General features: G+C 39.5%; 1 protein-coding gene across 1 annotated transcript; it reads right to left on the reverse strand.

Annotated features, from left to right (window-relative positions):
* Positions 1-8305: 8305 nt before the first annotated feature.
* LOC138897123 (uncharacterized) lies at positions 8306-8809 on the reverse strand. The gene has a single exon (XM_070183081.1). It carries the CDS (start codon positions 8807-8809, stop codon positions 8306-8308), a length of 504 nt encoding a protein of 167 aa, XP_070039182.1.
* Positions 8810-16062: the final 7253 nt, after the last annotated feature.

Below are 16062 nucleotides of genomic sequence, written 5' to 3' on the forward strand. Positions count from 1 at the left end.
GTGTTATTTGTAGATTTAACTCTAGTTTAATTGCATAAATTCGTTTATGGTGCTTTGAATTGATTGCGAATTTGTTTACCAGTTTATTTAATCGAAAGAGAAATATATTGGTGATTAATTCTGCATTATTTGGTTTGGATTAATTTAGTGATTCTTCTAAGTAATCGAGAGAGATTTTTGAATTGTTGATTGAACAATGTTAGGAGAATATCCGAGAGACGTTTTCCTAAAGACTAGCCCATTAACGTGTTCTTGCTTATCTTCACAGTGCTTCATATTAGTTTATTTTATAAAGTTCAAATTTAAATGCGAGAGAAATTCTAACCTTACGTTTAAGCTAATTATCGAGTGAATTCGTGAGAATCATTAGAACATTAGAAGTGAATTTAAACAGAGTTAAATCCCGAATAACTATCTCACACCTATTATGTCATGGCCATTATTTCTCATATTATTTACAAACTGTTAATTCATCTCTCATTCTTTGTGTTGGGTCTAATTAATAGTAGTCTTAATTTAGTAGTTAATTATAGTAGTAATCACTCCAACTCAAGTGTTGATCCTCCTGAATAGCAATTAAGCCAGAAATTACTCGAACATTGTTTAAATCCAATCCTTGTGGAGATGATATTTTTATATGCTATCTATGATTAGCGAGCATCAATTTCGTGTTGTGTTTTGTGCTCGTCAAATTTTGTCATCAAGTATATGAGATACTAGAATACTAACGAGAAATAAATTTCGTATTTAACGTAGTGTGAATGTAATTAATGTGATACTAACTACTCCCAGAAATCCGGAGTCACAAGTACATGAGCTACTAGAATACTACACACATGATTTGAAGCAAATACAATTGTTCGAAGCTAGATAAACAATAAAGATAGGAAATGGAAGGGGACTTCAAAGTCTGTGAACACCGGAAGATCTCCCTCAAGTCTCCGAAGTGAAAGCAATCCGAGCTGATGCACCTCTAAGCACCGCTGGGACCAATACCAGTATCTGCACAAGAAGTTTATAAATGTAGTTTGAGTACAACCGATCAAATGTACTCCATAAGTGTCGAGCCTAACCTCGACAAGGTAGCGACGTAGCTATAACATGACACCTATGTAAAAATCCTGTACAAATATATATAAAGCAGCCAATACATAAGTAGAACGATGAAATATTAACTGGGAGGGGACATGAGAAAGGGGAGATATCATAAAATATGCAAGTACGAAAACACAAAATAACATCTTCTGAAATAACAACAATATAACTAAGTAAATCACCAAAACCGAAAATCAAGCAAGGCAATGATATGAAAATCCTACGGCATCACCCTTCGTGCTTTTACTCTCGTCCTCACCATATAATATCATGAATATAATGGCACGACATCACCCTTCGTGCTTTTACTCACCGGCACGGTATCATCCTTCGTGATTTTACTCTCAAATCTCACAATATATGATAATGAAAGCAAATAAGGCAAGGCAACATCCTTCGTGCTTTTCTCTCTTCCTCACGAAGCAACAATACAAATCCGAATAATAAAAATAATGCGGAAAATAATTTCACTTCAATTATGGTGCCATGATATCAAAATCAACTTTTAAAAAATTCAATATCTTTAAAATAAATAATAAATACGAAACGCGTAATTAAAAGAAGTTTTAATCTACCCTAAGCACGGAGAACATAATCAATGAAATAATATAATCACAGAGAAATAATTCCCACCTGCATGCTTTAACCCAATGATAATGCATAGATACTCGTCACCTCACATATACGTTGTCCCCATACATAAAACATGTAGCAAATAGACAAACAAGTTCTAATCCCTCAAGTCAAGGTTAAGCACGATACTTACCTCATTTCGGAACCAAATCAATGCTCAACCGTGGCGTTTTCTCTAGACTTAGCCTCCAAACCAATCAAATCTAACCAAATATAGTTCAAGTCATTCAAAATAGGCTTTAGAAACCACCCATGAGTGAAAAGGATTCAATCTTTAATAATTTTGCAAAAAGTCAAGAAAAGTGCTTGCTTGGTCAAAACCTGAGATTCGGACCAAAACTCAATTACCCATTCACCCCCGAGCCCTATTATGTGATTAGTTTTGAAATCCGACCTCAATTTGAGGTCTAAATCTTAATTTCTCAAAATCCTCAATTTTCACATAAATCCCTAATTTCTACCATGAAAATGCATAGATTAAAGGTTAAAAATCAATGAGTGTTTATGGAAATGTAAGGAAACAAATTAAAATCTACTAACCTATGAAGTTGGGATGAAAAATCTCTTCAAAATCGCCTCTAAGCCGAGCTCAAACTTGAAAATCGTAAAAAATGAGGAAAAAAACCCAATTTTGAAACTTTAAATCATTGGGTGTCAGGTGTTCTTCGCATTCGCGAGACACCTGACGCGATCGTGAAGCATTAGCGGCCAGAAGGCCTTCGCGCTCGCAAAGTCTTGCTCCCTCTTGCCTTCGCATTCGCGAGCCAACGCCCGCATTCGCGTAGGGTAACCACTTGCCTCCCCAAGAATACCCTTAACCTATCGCGTTCGCGAAGGGTAATCCCTCAACTACTTCGCATTCGCGACCGGTTCTACGCATTTGCGTAGAAGAACTCCACCCCTGTCCCACTTTCCCCTTCGCGATCGCGAAGTACATTGCACCAGACATCAACAGATAACTGAACCAACAATGTTTTCTAAGTTCAAATGGTCCGTAGCCTATCCGAAACTCACTCGAGCCCCTCGAACTCCAATCTAAACATACACACAAGTGTAATAATATCATACGAACTCACTCGCGCGATCAATATACCAAATTAACACCTACAACTACGAATCAGACATCAAAATGCATGAAATTTTCAAAGAAACTCAAGAACTTCCAAATTCAAAACTGAGCGCCCGAATTCTATTAAACCAACTCCGTTTTGCAGCAAATTTTGCAGATAAGTTTTAAATAGTAAAATGGACCTCTACAAGTCCCGAATCCGAAATCCGAACCCGGTTTTCAAAAAGTCAACCTTTGATCAAACCTAGGAAATCTTTAGACATTCAAATTACTAGTTTTCGACAAATCAAGTCAAATTAAGTTAGGGACATCCGAATTCAATTCCGGGTATACGCTCAAGTTTAAAATCTTGATACGAACCCACCGGGATCGTCAAAATACTGATCCGGGGTCGCTTACAGTAAATATTGACTGTAGTTAACTCAAGTCATTTTTAAATCGAAAAATCATGTTTTCTTCAAATTTACACAAAACAATCTTTCCGAAAAAAGACATGGACTACGCACGCAAATTGTGAAACACTAAACGGAGCTAATAGAGGTCTTAGAACACGAAAATAAGGGCTAGAACATGAAACAACCCATCAGGTCATCACATTCTCCACCTCTAAAAGAAACGTTAGTCCTCGAACGTACGTAGAAAAATACCTGGACTGGTGAAAAGGTGGGGGTATCTACTCCGCATATCAGACTCAGACTCCCACGTAGCTGCCTCGATCGGCTAACTTCTCCACTGCACTTTAAGAGAAGGATAACTCTTAGACCTCAACTTACGAACCTGTCGTGCTAAAATAGCCACTGGCTCTTCCTTATAAGTCAAATCCTTGTCCAATTTTACTGAGCTAAAATCTAATACATAGGACGAATTACCGTGATACTTCCAGAGCATGGAAACATGGAACACCGGGTGATTTGCTGATAATCTAGGTGGCAATACAAGCTTGTAGGACACCTCACCAACTCTCTCAAGGATCTCAAAAGGACCAATATACCTAGGGCTCAACTTGCCCTTCTTCCCGAACCACATCACACCCTTCATGGGTGAAACTCAGAAACAAAACCCTCTCTCCAACCATGAATGTAACATCACGAACTCTCCGATCGACATAACTCTTCTGCCTAGACTGTGTTGTACGAAGCCGATCCTGAATCATCTTGACCTTTTCCAAGGCATCCTGAACCAAATCAATACCCAACAACTGAGGCTCCCCTTGCTCAAACCAACTAACTGGAGAACGACACTGCCTCCCATATAAGGCATCACAAGGAGACATTTGAATACTCGATTTGTAGCTATTGTTGTAGGCAGACTCCACGAGCGGCAATAATTGATCCCAAGAACCCCCGAAATCCATAACACAGGCGCAAAGCATATCATCCAAGATCTGAATGTTGTGCTCGGACTGCCCGTTCGTCTGGAGTGAAATGCTGTACTCAACTCAACCCGTGTGCCTAACTCATACTGTATAGCCCTCCAGAAATGCGATGTGAATTGCATGCCCCGATCAGAAATAATGGACACCGGCACACCGTGAAGACGAAAAATCTCGCGGATATAGATCTCATCTAGCCGCACTGAAGAATAGGTAGTTGCCACTGGAATGAAATGTGCCGACTTGGTCAACCTATCGACAATGACCCATACTACGTCAATTTTCTTCAAAGACCGTCAGAGCCCAACAACTAAATTCATGGTAATACACTCCCACTTTCACTCGGGAATCTCAAGTCTCTAAAGCAAACCGCCAGGCCTCTGATACTCGTACTTCACCTGCTGGCAATTCAAAAATCAAGCCGCATACTCAACTATATATTTCTTCATTCTTCTCCACCAATAATGTTGCCTCAAATCCTGATACATCTTGGCGACACCCAGAAGAATGGAATACCGCGAACTGTGGGCCTCCTCAAGAATCAACTCACGAACCTCAAGAGTTGATTGGCCAAGGCCTGAACATCTGATGCTAGTGGTCTCTCACCAACTGGAATATATGCAAGGCTACCCATACTCACAACCTTTCTACTCAAGGCATCGGCCACAACATTGGCCTTCCCGGGATGGTAATAAATGAGAATATCATAGTCTTTTAAGAGCGCTAACCACCTCTGCGGCCTTAAATTTAGATCTTTTTGCTTGAATAAGTGCTGTAAACTCCAATGATATGTTAACACCTCACACGACACGTCGTAGAGGTAATGCCTCCAAATCTTCAATGCATGAACGATGGCTGCCAAATCTTAATCATGAACAAGGTAATTCTTCTCATAAACCTTCAACTTCCGGGATGCGTATGCAATCACCCTGCCATCCTGCATCAATAGTGAACCAAGCCTAATATGCGATGCATCAAAATACACAGTGTAGGATCCTGAACCCGTAGGAAACACTAATACTGGAGCTGTAGTTAAAGTAGTCTTGAGCTTCTGAACTATCGACTCACACTCATCGGACCACCTGAATGGGACACCCTTCTTGGTCAATCTAGTCAATGAGGCTAAGATAGATGAAAACCCCTCCACGAACCGGCGATAATAACCCGACAACCCCAGTAAGCTCCGAATCTCTCTAGGTGAAGTAGGTGTCACGACCCAAAATCTCACTTGTCGTGATGACGCCTATCTTAATACTAGGCAAACCGACAACCTCAATAAACCACCAATTCCTTTAAGTTTGAAAACACCATAAATAAATTTAAGAGTAAAGTCCCATAATTTCTGATACAAAATACTGTCTTTATACAATAAAATTCCAAAACCCGTTGTCACTAAGTACATGAGCATCTAAATGACAACGCAGTCTGACTGATAAAAACACTATCTAAAAATATAGAACAATACATATAACTAAAAGGAAAGAGAGTCAAGGTTTGCGGACGTCAAAGCAGCTACCTCGATAGTCTCCAATAGATAAATCTCCAAAATCTAGTAACTGTCGTATCCAGAAGTACCTGGATCTGCATACGAAGTGCAAAGTAGTATAAGTACAACCGACCCAATGTACAAAATAAGTAACAAGACTAACCTTTGGGATGAAAGTAGTGACGAGCTCAACAATTACAGTCCAATCACAGAAAATAATAGTACAGAAATGTAGGCATATTTTTAAGTTCAACAGTTAAACTCAATACAAGAAAAATAGATCAAATCTGAATGATATGAGGAATATAGCATCTCTATGTCTATATGCCAATGTACATTTCATATGTGATACAACATAATGAAAATCTCATGTACTCACACTCTTAGAGTACTCAATCACTCAGTACTGTACGGGGTAAATCCAGCCTAGGGAAGATCCATCCCTAAATATAATATCAACTGCGCTCACACTGCGCTCACTTTGGGGTGCAAACTCCGGAGGGGCTCCTTCAGCCCAAGCGCTATAATAATAAGCCATTTAGGCATGTTGCGGCGTGCAACCCGATCATATAACAATAAAGTCTATAAGTCCTGCTACGACGTGTAGCCCCGATCCATATAATAATAAAGCCTATAAGGCCTGCTGTGGCGTGCAGCCCCGATCCATAATAATAATAAATATATAAAGCCAATATGGCATGCGACCGCGTGCAGCTCGATCCCATAAATATCCTCACAACTGGATGAACATGACTGAGTACGAAATTTATCTTTTTAAACAATTAATTCAATAGCAATATAACCCCCGTAGGTCCCAAAATATCAGCACGTAGCCTAAACATGTTCTTTAATATGAGTCTCAGGTCAATTTCTCTAAAACGTAGAGGATATGTAGATAATGACATCATTATTTGATTATGCAACTCCACAGAATCAATTAAGTCGTAATTCCTATGACAAAAACTTAGTCGATGCCTCAAATCACATTAAACAATATAAAAAATATGAATCGCACCCCAATTCAAGCCTAACCAAAACTAACGAATTCCAACTTCTATTTTTGATGGTGAAACTTATTAAATCAATTTCGATTGACCTCAAATTTTGCACACAAGTCATAAATGACACAACAGACCTATTTCAACTTTCGGAACCAGAGTCCGACCATGATATCAATAAATTGAGCTCCCGAGCAAACTTCCAAACCTTCCATTTCCTACTTTCGCCATTTCATGCAAAATTTAACTACGAACTTCAAAATAAATATTTGGACACACTCCTAAGTCCAAAATAACCATACTTAGCTATTGCAACCATCGAACTTTCATTTCGGGGTCGTTTATACACAAGTCAATATCCGATTAACCTTTTCAACTTAAGCTTCCAACCTTGATACTAAGTGTCTCAACTCATTCCGAAATATTCCCAGAACCAAACCTACTACCTCGGCAACTTACGCAGCGATAATTCAACACAAAATAAGTAGTAAATGGGGAAATGAGGTTGTAATACTCAAAATGACAGGCCGAGTAGTTACATTCTCCCCCTCTTAAATAAAAGTTCGTCCTCGAACGAATTTAGTATCATACCTGGAGTCTCAAATAGGCGTGGGTATTTTCTTCGCATTTCCCGCTCAATCTCCCAGGTAACTTATCCGACTGGCTGGCCTCTCTACTACACTTTCATTGAAGCTATGTTCTTTGATCTCAACTTTCGAACCTGCCGGTCCAAAATAGCCACCGACTCCACATCATAAGTCAAATCACCATCCATTTGGACCGTACTGAAATCTAAAACATGAGACGGATCTCCGACATACTTTCGAAGCATGGATACATGAACACCGAATGAACACCCGATACACTAGGCGGCAATGCAAGTTCATAGGCCACCTCTCTAATCCTCTTAAGTACTTCAAAAGGCCCAATATACCGAGGGCTCAACTTTCCCTTCTTCCTGAACCTCATAACACCTTTCACAGGCGAAATTCTGAGTAGTACCTTCTCTCTCACCATGTAAGCAACATCGTGAACCTTCTGGTCGGCATAACTCTTCTGTATAGACTGCACCGTGCGAAATAAATTATGAATCAATTTAACATTTTCCAAAGCATCCTGAACTAAATCAGTACCCAATAGCCTAGCCTCACCCGACTCAAACTAATCCACCAGAGACCTACACCGTCTCTCATACAAAGCCTCATACAGAACCATATGAATGCTCGATTTGTAGCTGTTGTTATAGGAAAACTCTGCAAGCAGAAGAAATAGATCCCAAGAACTCCCAAAATCTATAACACAAGCGCGTAACATATCTTCCAATATCTGAATAGTGCACTCGGACTGTCCGTCTGTCTGTGGGTGAAATGACGTACTAAACTGAACTTGTGTGCCTAACTCTCGCTGCACTACTCTCCAAAACTATGATGTGAACTCTGTGCCCCGATCTGAAATGATAGACACCGGCACACCGTGAAGGCGAACAATCTTGCGGATATAAATCTCAGCCAACCGCTCCAAGAATAAGTAGTTTCAACTAAAATAAAATGCGCGGACTTGGTCAACCGATCCACAATAACCCAAATAGCATAAAACTTTCTCGAAGTCCATGAGATTCCAACTACAAAGTCTATGGTAATACGCTCCCATTTTCACTCCAGAATTTCATATCTCTGAAGCAATTCGCTCGGTTTCTGATGCTCGTACTTCACCTGCTGGCAATTTAAAAACCGAGTTACAAACCCCACTATATCTTTCTTCATCCTCCTCCACCAATAATATTTCCTCAAGTCTTGATACATTTTTGCAGCACCCGGATGAATGGAATACCGTGAACTGTGGGCCTCCTCAAGAGTCAACTCATGCAATCCATCTATATTTGGTACGCAGATCCGACCCTGCATCCTCAACACCCCATCATTTCCAATAGTAACATCTTTAGTATCACCGTGCTGAACCGTGTCCTTAAGGACGAGAAAATGGCGATCATCATATTGACGCTCTCTGACGCAGTCATATAAGGAAAATTGAGAGACCATACAAGCTAGAGCTCGTCCAGGCTCCGAAACATCTAATCTCGCGAATTGATTGGCTAAGGTTTGAACATCTGATGCAAGTGGCCTCTCACCAACAAGAATAAAAGCAAGACTACCCATACTCACTACCTTTCTACTCAAGGCATCGGCCACCATATTGGCCTTCCCGAGATGATACAAAATAGTAATATCATAGTCCTTTAGTATCTCCAACCATCTGCATTGTCTCAAATTTAGATCCTTCTATTTGAATAAGTGTTGAACACTCCGATGATCTGTAAATACTTCACAAGACATACATACCGTAGAGATAGTGCCTCCAAATCTTTAATGCATGAACAATGACTGCCAACTCTAAATCATGAACATGGTAGTTCTTTTCATGTGGCTTCAACTGGCGCGAAGCATAAGCAATCACTCTACCCTCCTGCATTAAGACACACCCAATACCAATACGAGAAGCATCATAATACACTGTATAAGAGTCTGGCACTGAAGGCAAAACTAGAACTGGAGTTCTGGTCAAAGTAGTCTTGAGCTTCTAAAAGCTCTCTTCACACTCATCTGACCACCTGAATGGGGCACCTTTCTGGGTCAATTTAGTCATAGGCGCTGCAATAGACGATAAGCCCTCCATAAAGCGACGATAATACCCGGCCAAGCCGAGAAAACTCTAAATCTCAGTAGTTGATGATGGCTTGGGCTAACTCTGAACTGCCTCTATCTTCCTCGGATCTATACAAATACCCTCTCTAGACACCACATGCCCCAAGAACACCACTGAACTAAGCCAGAACTCACACTTAGAGAATTTGGCATAAATTTTCTCCTCCCTCAACCTCTGTAATACAATACTCAAGTGTTGTACATGCTCCTCCTGGCTACGTGAGTACACCAGGATATCAACAATAAATACTATGACAAACGAATCAAGATATGGCTGGAATACACTGTTCATCAAGTGCATGAATGCTGTTGGCGTTGGTCAGCCCAAAAAACATCACAAGAAATTCATAATGACGATAGTGGGTCCTAAATGCCGTCTTTAAAATATCCGAATCCAGAATCTTCAACTGGTGATACCCAGACCTCAAATCAATTTTGGAGAACATCCTCGCTCCCTGAAGCTGGTCAAATAAATCACCAATACGTGGTAAAGGATACTTGTTCTTGATTGTAACTTTGTTCAACTGCCTGTAGTCGATGCACATCCGCATAGTACCATCTTTCTCAGTAGCCTTTTGCGCGGGTCCTGCTCCTGCGCTTCCTGACCTCAACGAGATTCCAGTAGGCCTTTCGCCTGCTGAAATAGCGCAATTGCATCGGGAGACTGAAGAGAATGCCGCCCAGTGTGACAGGCTCTTGCAAGAAATCTGTGTGCAGGCAAGAGAAGTTGCCCGTGAGCAGGGAGGAGTGCGGGACGAACTCATGCTGGAAAAACTCGTCGACGCCGTCAAGTACCACAAAATAGAATCGGTGCATCCCAAGGCAACACACTAGGCCTAATAAACCCCTTATCAAGAAGTTCCTAAAGTTGCTCTTTCAATTCTTTCAATTCAGCTGGTGCCATATGATACAGAGAAATAGAAATGGGCTGAGTTCCCAGCACCAAGTCAATACCAAAGTCAATATCCCTTTTGGGTGGCATACCTGGCAGGTCTATAGGAAATACATCCGGAATGTCTCACACTACTGGTACATAATCAATAGTAGGAGTGTCTGCATTAACATCTCTCACAAAGGCCAAATATGACAAACACCCCTTCCCAACCACCCATTGGGCCTTAAAATAAGAAATTACCCTGCTGGGAACATAATCTAGAGAACCTCTCCAGTCGATCCTCGACAACCCCGACTTCAATAACGTCACGGTTTTAACGTGATAGTCCAGAATAGCATGACATGGAGACAACCAATCCATACCCAAGATTACATTGAAATCAACCATACTAAGTAATAAGAGATCAACTCTAGTCTCCCGTCCCCCCGATAGTCACCACACACGACTGATACACGCAGTCTACAATAATAATATCACCCAGCAGCATATATACATGAACATGTGAAACTAAGGACTCACGGGGAATATCCAAATAACGAGCAAAATATGATTATACATACTAATATATGGAACCAGGGTCAAATAATATAGAAGCTTCCATGTGGCATACTGAGACAATACATGTGATCATTGTTTCTGAAGCAACGACATCTGGCCCAGTGATGGTAGGCTATAATCTCGTGTTTTAGTCGCTTATTGCACTCTAATTCACTGCACTTTACTTGTTTTGAGCTTTAATTGATAGTGTTTTGCACTTATTGTGTGTTTAATGACTTATAGGAGTGATTCCGAGCTATGTAGATGTTATGGAATGAATTTGAGTAATTTGGAGCTTTGAAGTCTGAGTAAACTCCCAAGGGATTAAGTCTTGATCGTGTTCGGGGGTCGAGAACCACATCTGAATATCAAAAATAAGGAAAATTCCGTACTCTGAGAAAACCACACTGTAGCGGCGCGTGGGGTGCCGTGGCTGCCCATTTTCCTACTGTCTGTCAGAGATCAACTCTCTGGATTTCCCCACTAATGCCCTGCATGGTGCGTCTCCCCATGCGGCGCGCCTGTGCAATGTTTGCAGAGTGAAAATCGTATTTCGGCTAGGAGAAGGTGGTTTCATCTAGGCCCGATCCTACTTAGTATAAATACATGGAAAATATTATTTTTGGGACTTTTGACATCTTGGAGACCTAAGGAGGCTAAGGAGGAGTCGGAGAAGCAAAAGCACAAGGAGTTCATCATTCAATTCTCACTCAAGAACTAAGTTTGGATTGTTTTATGTTTTCCTTTACTTTAAAAATATTTGTGATGAATCACTCCATATCTATTGAGTAGTTCTCTTTAGGGTTTGATGGATTTGGTGTATTGATATTTGTTTGTGGATTATAACTCTAGTTTTATGTATTGAAGTATTTTTGGATGATTTAATTGTTGCATCTATATTCACTAGTTTATGCAATCGAGAGCGGCATAACTTGTGATATATTTGCATTATACTGTTGGTTGAGTTCATTAATTCTTCTTAGTAATCGAAATAGGCTAGTTGAATCATTGATTAAACCTAGTTAGGAGGATAAACAAGAGAGGTTCTCCTAAAGACCAATCCACTACGCATTCTTGCCTATCTTCACGTGCTTAAATTGGTTCATATTGTGAGGTTGAAACTTAATCGAGAGAGGAATTTTTGCTGAACGTTTGAACTAATAATTGAGTGAATTCGAGAAACTCACTTGAACATTAGGAGTGAATTATCTAGAGTTAGATCCCAAACAATTATCTTGCATCTATCCTATCAACCCCTATATTCTCCCACTGATAACTTTCTTTGTTTATTCCTTTTTTTGATTGTCATTAGTCAATAGCTTTAGATTCTTAGTTAATTTTAGTTATTAATCATATAAATCTCCATTGTTGATTCTCCTCGATAGCAATCAAGATAGAAACTAAGAAAAATATTGTTTAACTCCAATCCACATGGATATGATATTATACTATACTATCTTTGACTAGCGAGCATAATTTAAGTGTGTTTCGAGCTCATCAAATTTTGACGTCGTTGCCGAGGATTGTCAATCAATAGTGTTTGAAATAGTTTGTAGTGCTAACTCAGAAATTTTTCTTTTTCTTTTATTTTATTTTTTCCTTTTTACGTTTGGTGTTCTTTGACTGTGCGGAGCTTACAAGTTCAGAGTAGTGCATGACTAGAACTTCTGCGAAGGAAGTGCTACCATATGAACCCGAGATAGAAAAACAACTGTGAAAGATGAGGAAAGAAATAAATATCATCGAGACATCATAAAAGGTTGGGCAGTCCTTAACTAAAGAACTTATGGATGGAAACAGTGAAGATAATATAGATTTGGCTGTGAGAGAAGCAACCCAACGAAGAGAATAAGCTGCACGGGATGCTGAGGAAGCAACTATTAGAGATGCGCAGAACATCTATAAAGAAGAGAGGAGTCTCAGACTTAATCAACATCATCCCTTTCCTAGGAGACCTATTGGCAATTATGCTAGACCGGTCTGCAATCAAGGATTATCCAGTGTTCGACCACCTTCAATTGTAGCTAATAATTTCGAGTTGAAGCAAGGGTTTCTCCAAACCCTTCAAAACTGTTGTGTCTTCGGAGGGAAAATGAACGAAGATCCAAACAACCATCTAATGGACTTCGAGGAGATTATGAATACCTTTCAATACAATGGTGTGTCATAAGATGCAGTTTACTTAAGTGCATTCCCCTTCACACTCAAAGATGATGCAAAGCAGTGGCTTCGAATCTTACCTAATGGATCGATTCGAACATGGGATGAGATGACCAGAAAATTTCTTGATAAATATTTCTCATCAGCTAAGACGGGCAAGTTTAGAAGAAAAATCCATAACTTCTGCCATAAAGATACTTAGACTGTGTTTGAAGCTTGGGAGATAGCCAGAAAGTGTCAACATAGCGGAATTGAACTCTAGATGCAACTCCAAGACTTTTGGGATGGATTGACACCGGCCTCACATAGAACATTGAGCAATGAAGTTGGAGGCCCTTTGATGAAGAAGACTCCAAAGGAGATAGTCACAATTCTTGACGAGTTATCTGAAGATGCAAATCAGTGGCCTTCTGAGAGTGCTGAAAGAAGAAGATCGACAAGTGTTCACCAGGTTGATGCTAACACATATGTGCAGGTACAACTTGATGCGATGGCTAAAGAAATATAGAAGCTGACCTTAGCTACAATACAAAGTGAGCCTCACATAGCTTGTGATATATGTGGAATAGGACATCCTACTCATAAATGTCAAGCCTCAACTAAGGAAGTGAATGCTGTGGGAAATTATAATGCAATGGGTTAGAGGCACCCCAGCTTTTCATGGAGTTCACCTGGAGGTATTGCAAAAGCATGGCAAGAAAATAACTCTAGACCTCAGGGACAAGGAGCTCTAATCTTCCAAAATCAACAGAGGCAGCAGTTTCAGCCTCAACAGTCCAATTAGCCTGGTTTAGAAGATCTAATGAAAAACTTCATTATCAATACAAATGAGAGGTTGGACGATCACGGGGCAGCTATCAAAGAAATAGGCACTGGTTTTCGAAACTTGGAGAGACAATGGGACATATTGCAACAATATTATCTGAGAGAGTCCCAGGTACTCTGCCAGCTGATACTGAGAGAAATCCCAAAGAAACAGTAAATGATATGACCTTGAGAAGCGGGAAAGTATTGAAAGATACCATTCCAATCCAAAAAGAGGTGGTACTTGAAAAGAAAAATGGGGAGAAGCTAAAGAATGATATTGATAAGAAGAAAAGCAAGAAGGGAGCTATAAAAAAGAAGAAGGAGGAAATTTTGAGAAGGGATGAATCTAATAAAAGCGAGCATATGCCTGCTCTACCTTTTCCTCAAAAGCTATATAGACAAAAGTTGGACAAGCAATTTGAGATATTTCTGGATATGCTGAAACACGTTAATGTAAATTTTTCATTCACAGAAGTTCTCTCCCAAATGTTAGCTTATGCGAAATTCTTGAAAGAGATCCCGACAAAGAAAAGGAAAATAGAAGAGACCTCAGTGGTCAAGCTCACAGAGCATTGAAGTGTGATATTGAAAAACAAAATCCCACAAAAGTGTGGAGATCCAGGGAGTTTTACTATACCTTACTCTTTAGGCTCTATTAATTTTGATAAATCTTTAGGTGATTCTGGTGCCTCAATGAACTTAATTCCTCTATCTATTTATAGGAAACTAGAGAAGGAGATTGGAGATATAAGGCCAGTGCCAATATCTTTGCAACTGGTAGATCAAACGACTCTGATCTCGAGGGGATAGTGGAAGATGACTTAGTTCAGGTAGATAAGTTCGTATTTCCTGTAGATTTTATAGTAGTGAATATGGAGGAGAACAAAGAGGTCCCCCTCATCTTAAGAAGACCATTCTTAGCAACGGGTAGAACAATATTAGATATAAACAAGAGAAAGATCATACTTAGTATGGGTGAGGAGACTGTAACTTTGGAGATGAATGTAGAAACGGGGGGGTGAAAAAGGAGAAGCCAGCTGCAAGTGTTGAGTGAAAAGTGAAGGGCTCAAAAGAGAAGGCTGCGGCGAGTGAGAAAGATAAGTGTAGGGTGCACCCCAAGAAGGCGGAGAAGAAACTGTCTGCATGAATGTGCGCATTGGTTCGAAGGCAAGGAATGGATCCCGACTTCAACTCAGACCCTGACTAGATGTTCAGGAAATTTCCTTTACCTTATGATTTTTAATTGTGTGTCATGGGAATATGCCACAACTTAAAGTGTGGGGTGGGGAATAATTGTATGTTGTATGTATATATGTTAGTTTAGTTTTTGTTTAGTAGTTAGAGATAGAAACAAATTGAAAAAACATATAAATTTTAAAATTTTTTATTTTTCCCGACGATGGATATCACTGACAGGTTTCTTGAGGGATTAAAGTCGAAAGAAAAAAGATAAAAAGATTTTCTTTTGTTAGGTAGTTTTTTAACTCCCCTTGGTTTTTCGTTGGGCCTCGGTTCTTTTTCAATTGTTTTATTTGTACCGGGTGTAGTTAGTTTTTATTTTGTAGAATAGTAGGAAACCTTGTGCTATGATTTGAATTAAAAGTAATGTCTCTTGACTTTATTATGCCTTGAGAATAGTGAGTGCTTTAGTTGTGATGTTAGGCTCAGTTTTTGACTGTTGTATAAGTACCTTAAATTGTATGATCTTAACTTTGCTTAACTGCTTTGACTAAAGTGTCTTGATGAGTCTGATCCTGAGTGAGTTATGTGCCATATGTGTGTGGGGTTTTGTATTATTATGTGCATTGCATTTGATGTCTAGAACTTTCCCCGTATATTTGCAAAGCAAAATAGTAGTTTTGTTCAGTTGTGGAAGTGATATAGGAGTTTCTTTGTTGAGCCAATTATATGCTTTGACCCATCTAATTGTTATATATCTTAATTAACCCCTTTTGAGTCTATAATCCTATTTCTTTGGTAACCACATTACAAGCCTTACCCATTTGTTTGAATTGCCCATCTATTTGAACCTTTTACCTCTCGTGAGCACTTGAATTTGCTATGAGCTTTGTAAAAGTTGAAGTGTGGGGTGGTTGGTTTGGCTTTTGAATGGAACTAATGAAATAAGGAGAAAGTTGCATTATTTTGAAAAGGTAAGAGCCACTTGAATTGAATAAGAAAAATAAGGAAATAAATAAGTGTATAATTGTGAAAAATGTTCCTCGATAGTGGTGACTGTTGATGTATTTTTGCTTAAAGAAGTAGGGAGTTAATGTATATTGATGTGAAGGTGGAGTTTTGGTTTGAC

The sequence above is a fragment of the Nicotiana tomentosiformis genome, chromosome 8, assembly GCF_000390325.3.
Source record: "Nicotiana tomentosiformis chromosome 8, ASM39032v3, whole genome shotgun sequence".
NCBI lineage: Eukaryota > Viridiplantae > Streptophyta > Magnoliopsida > Solanales > Solanaceae > Nicotiana > Nicotiana tomentosiformis.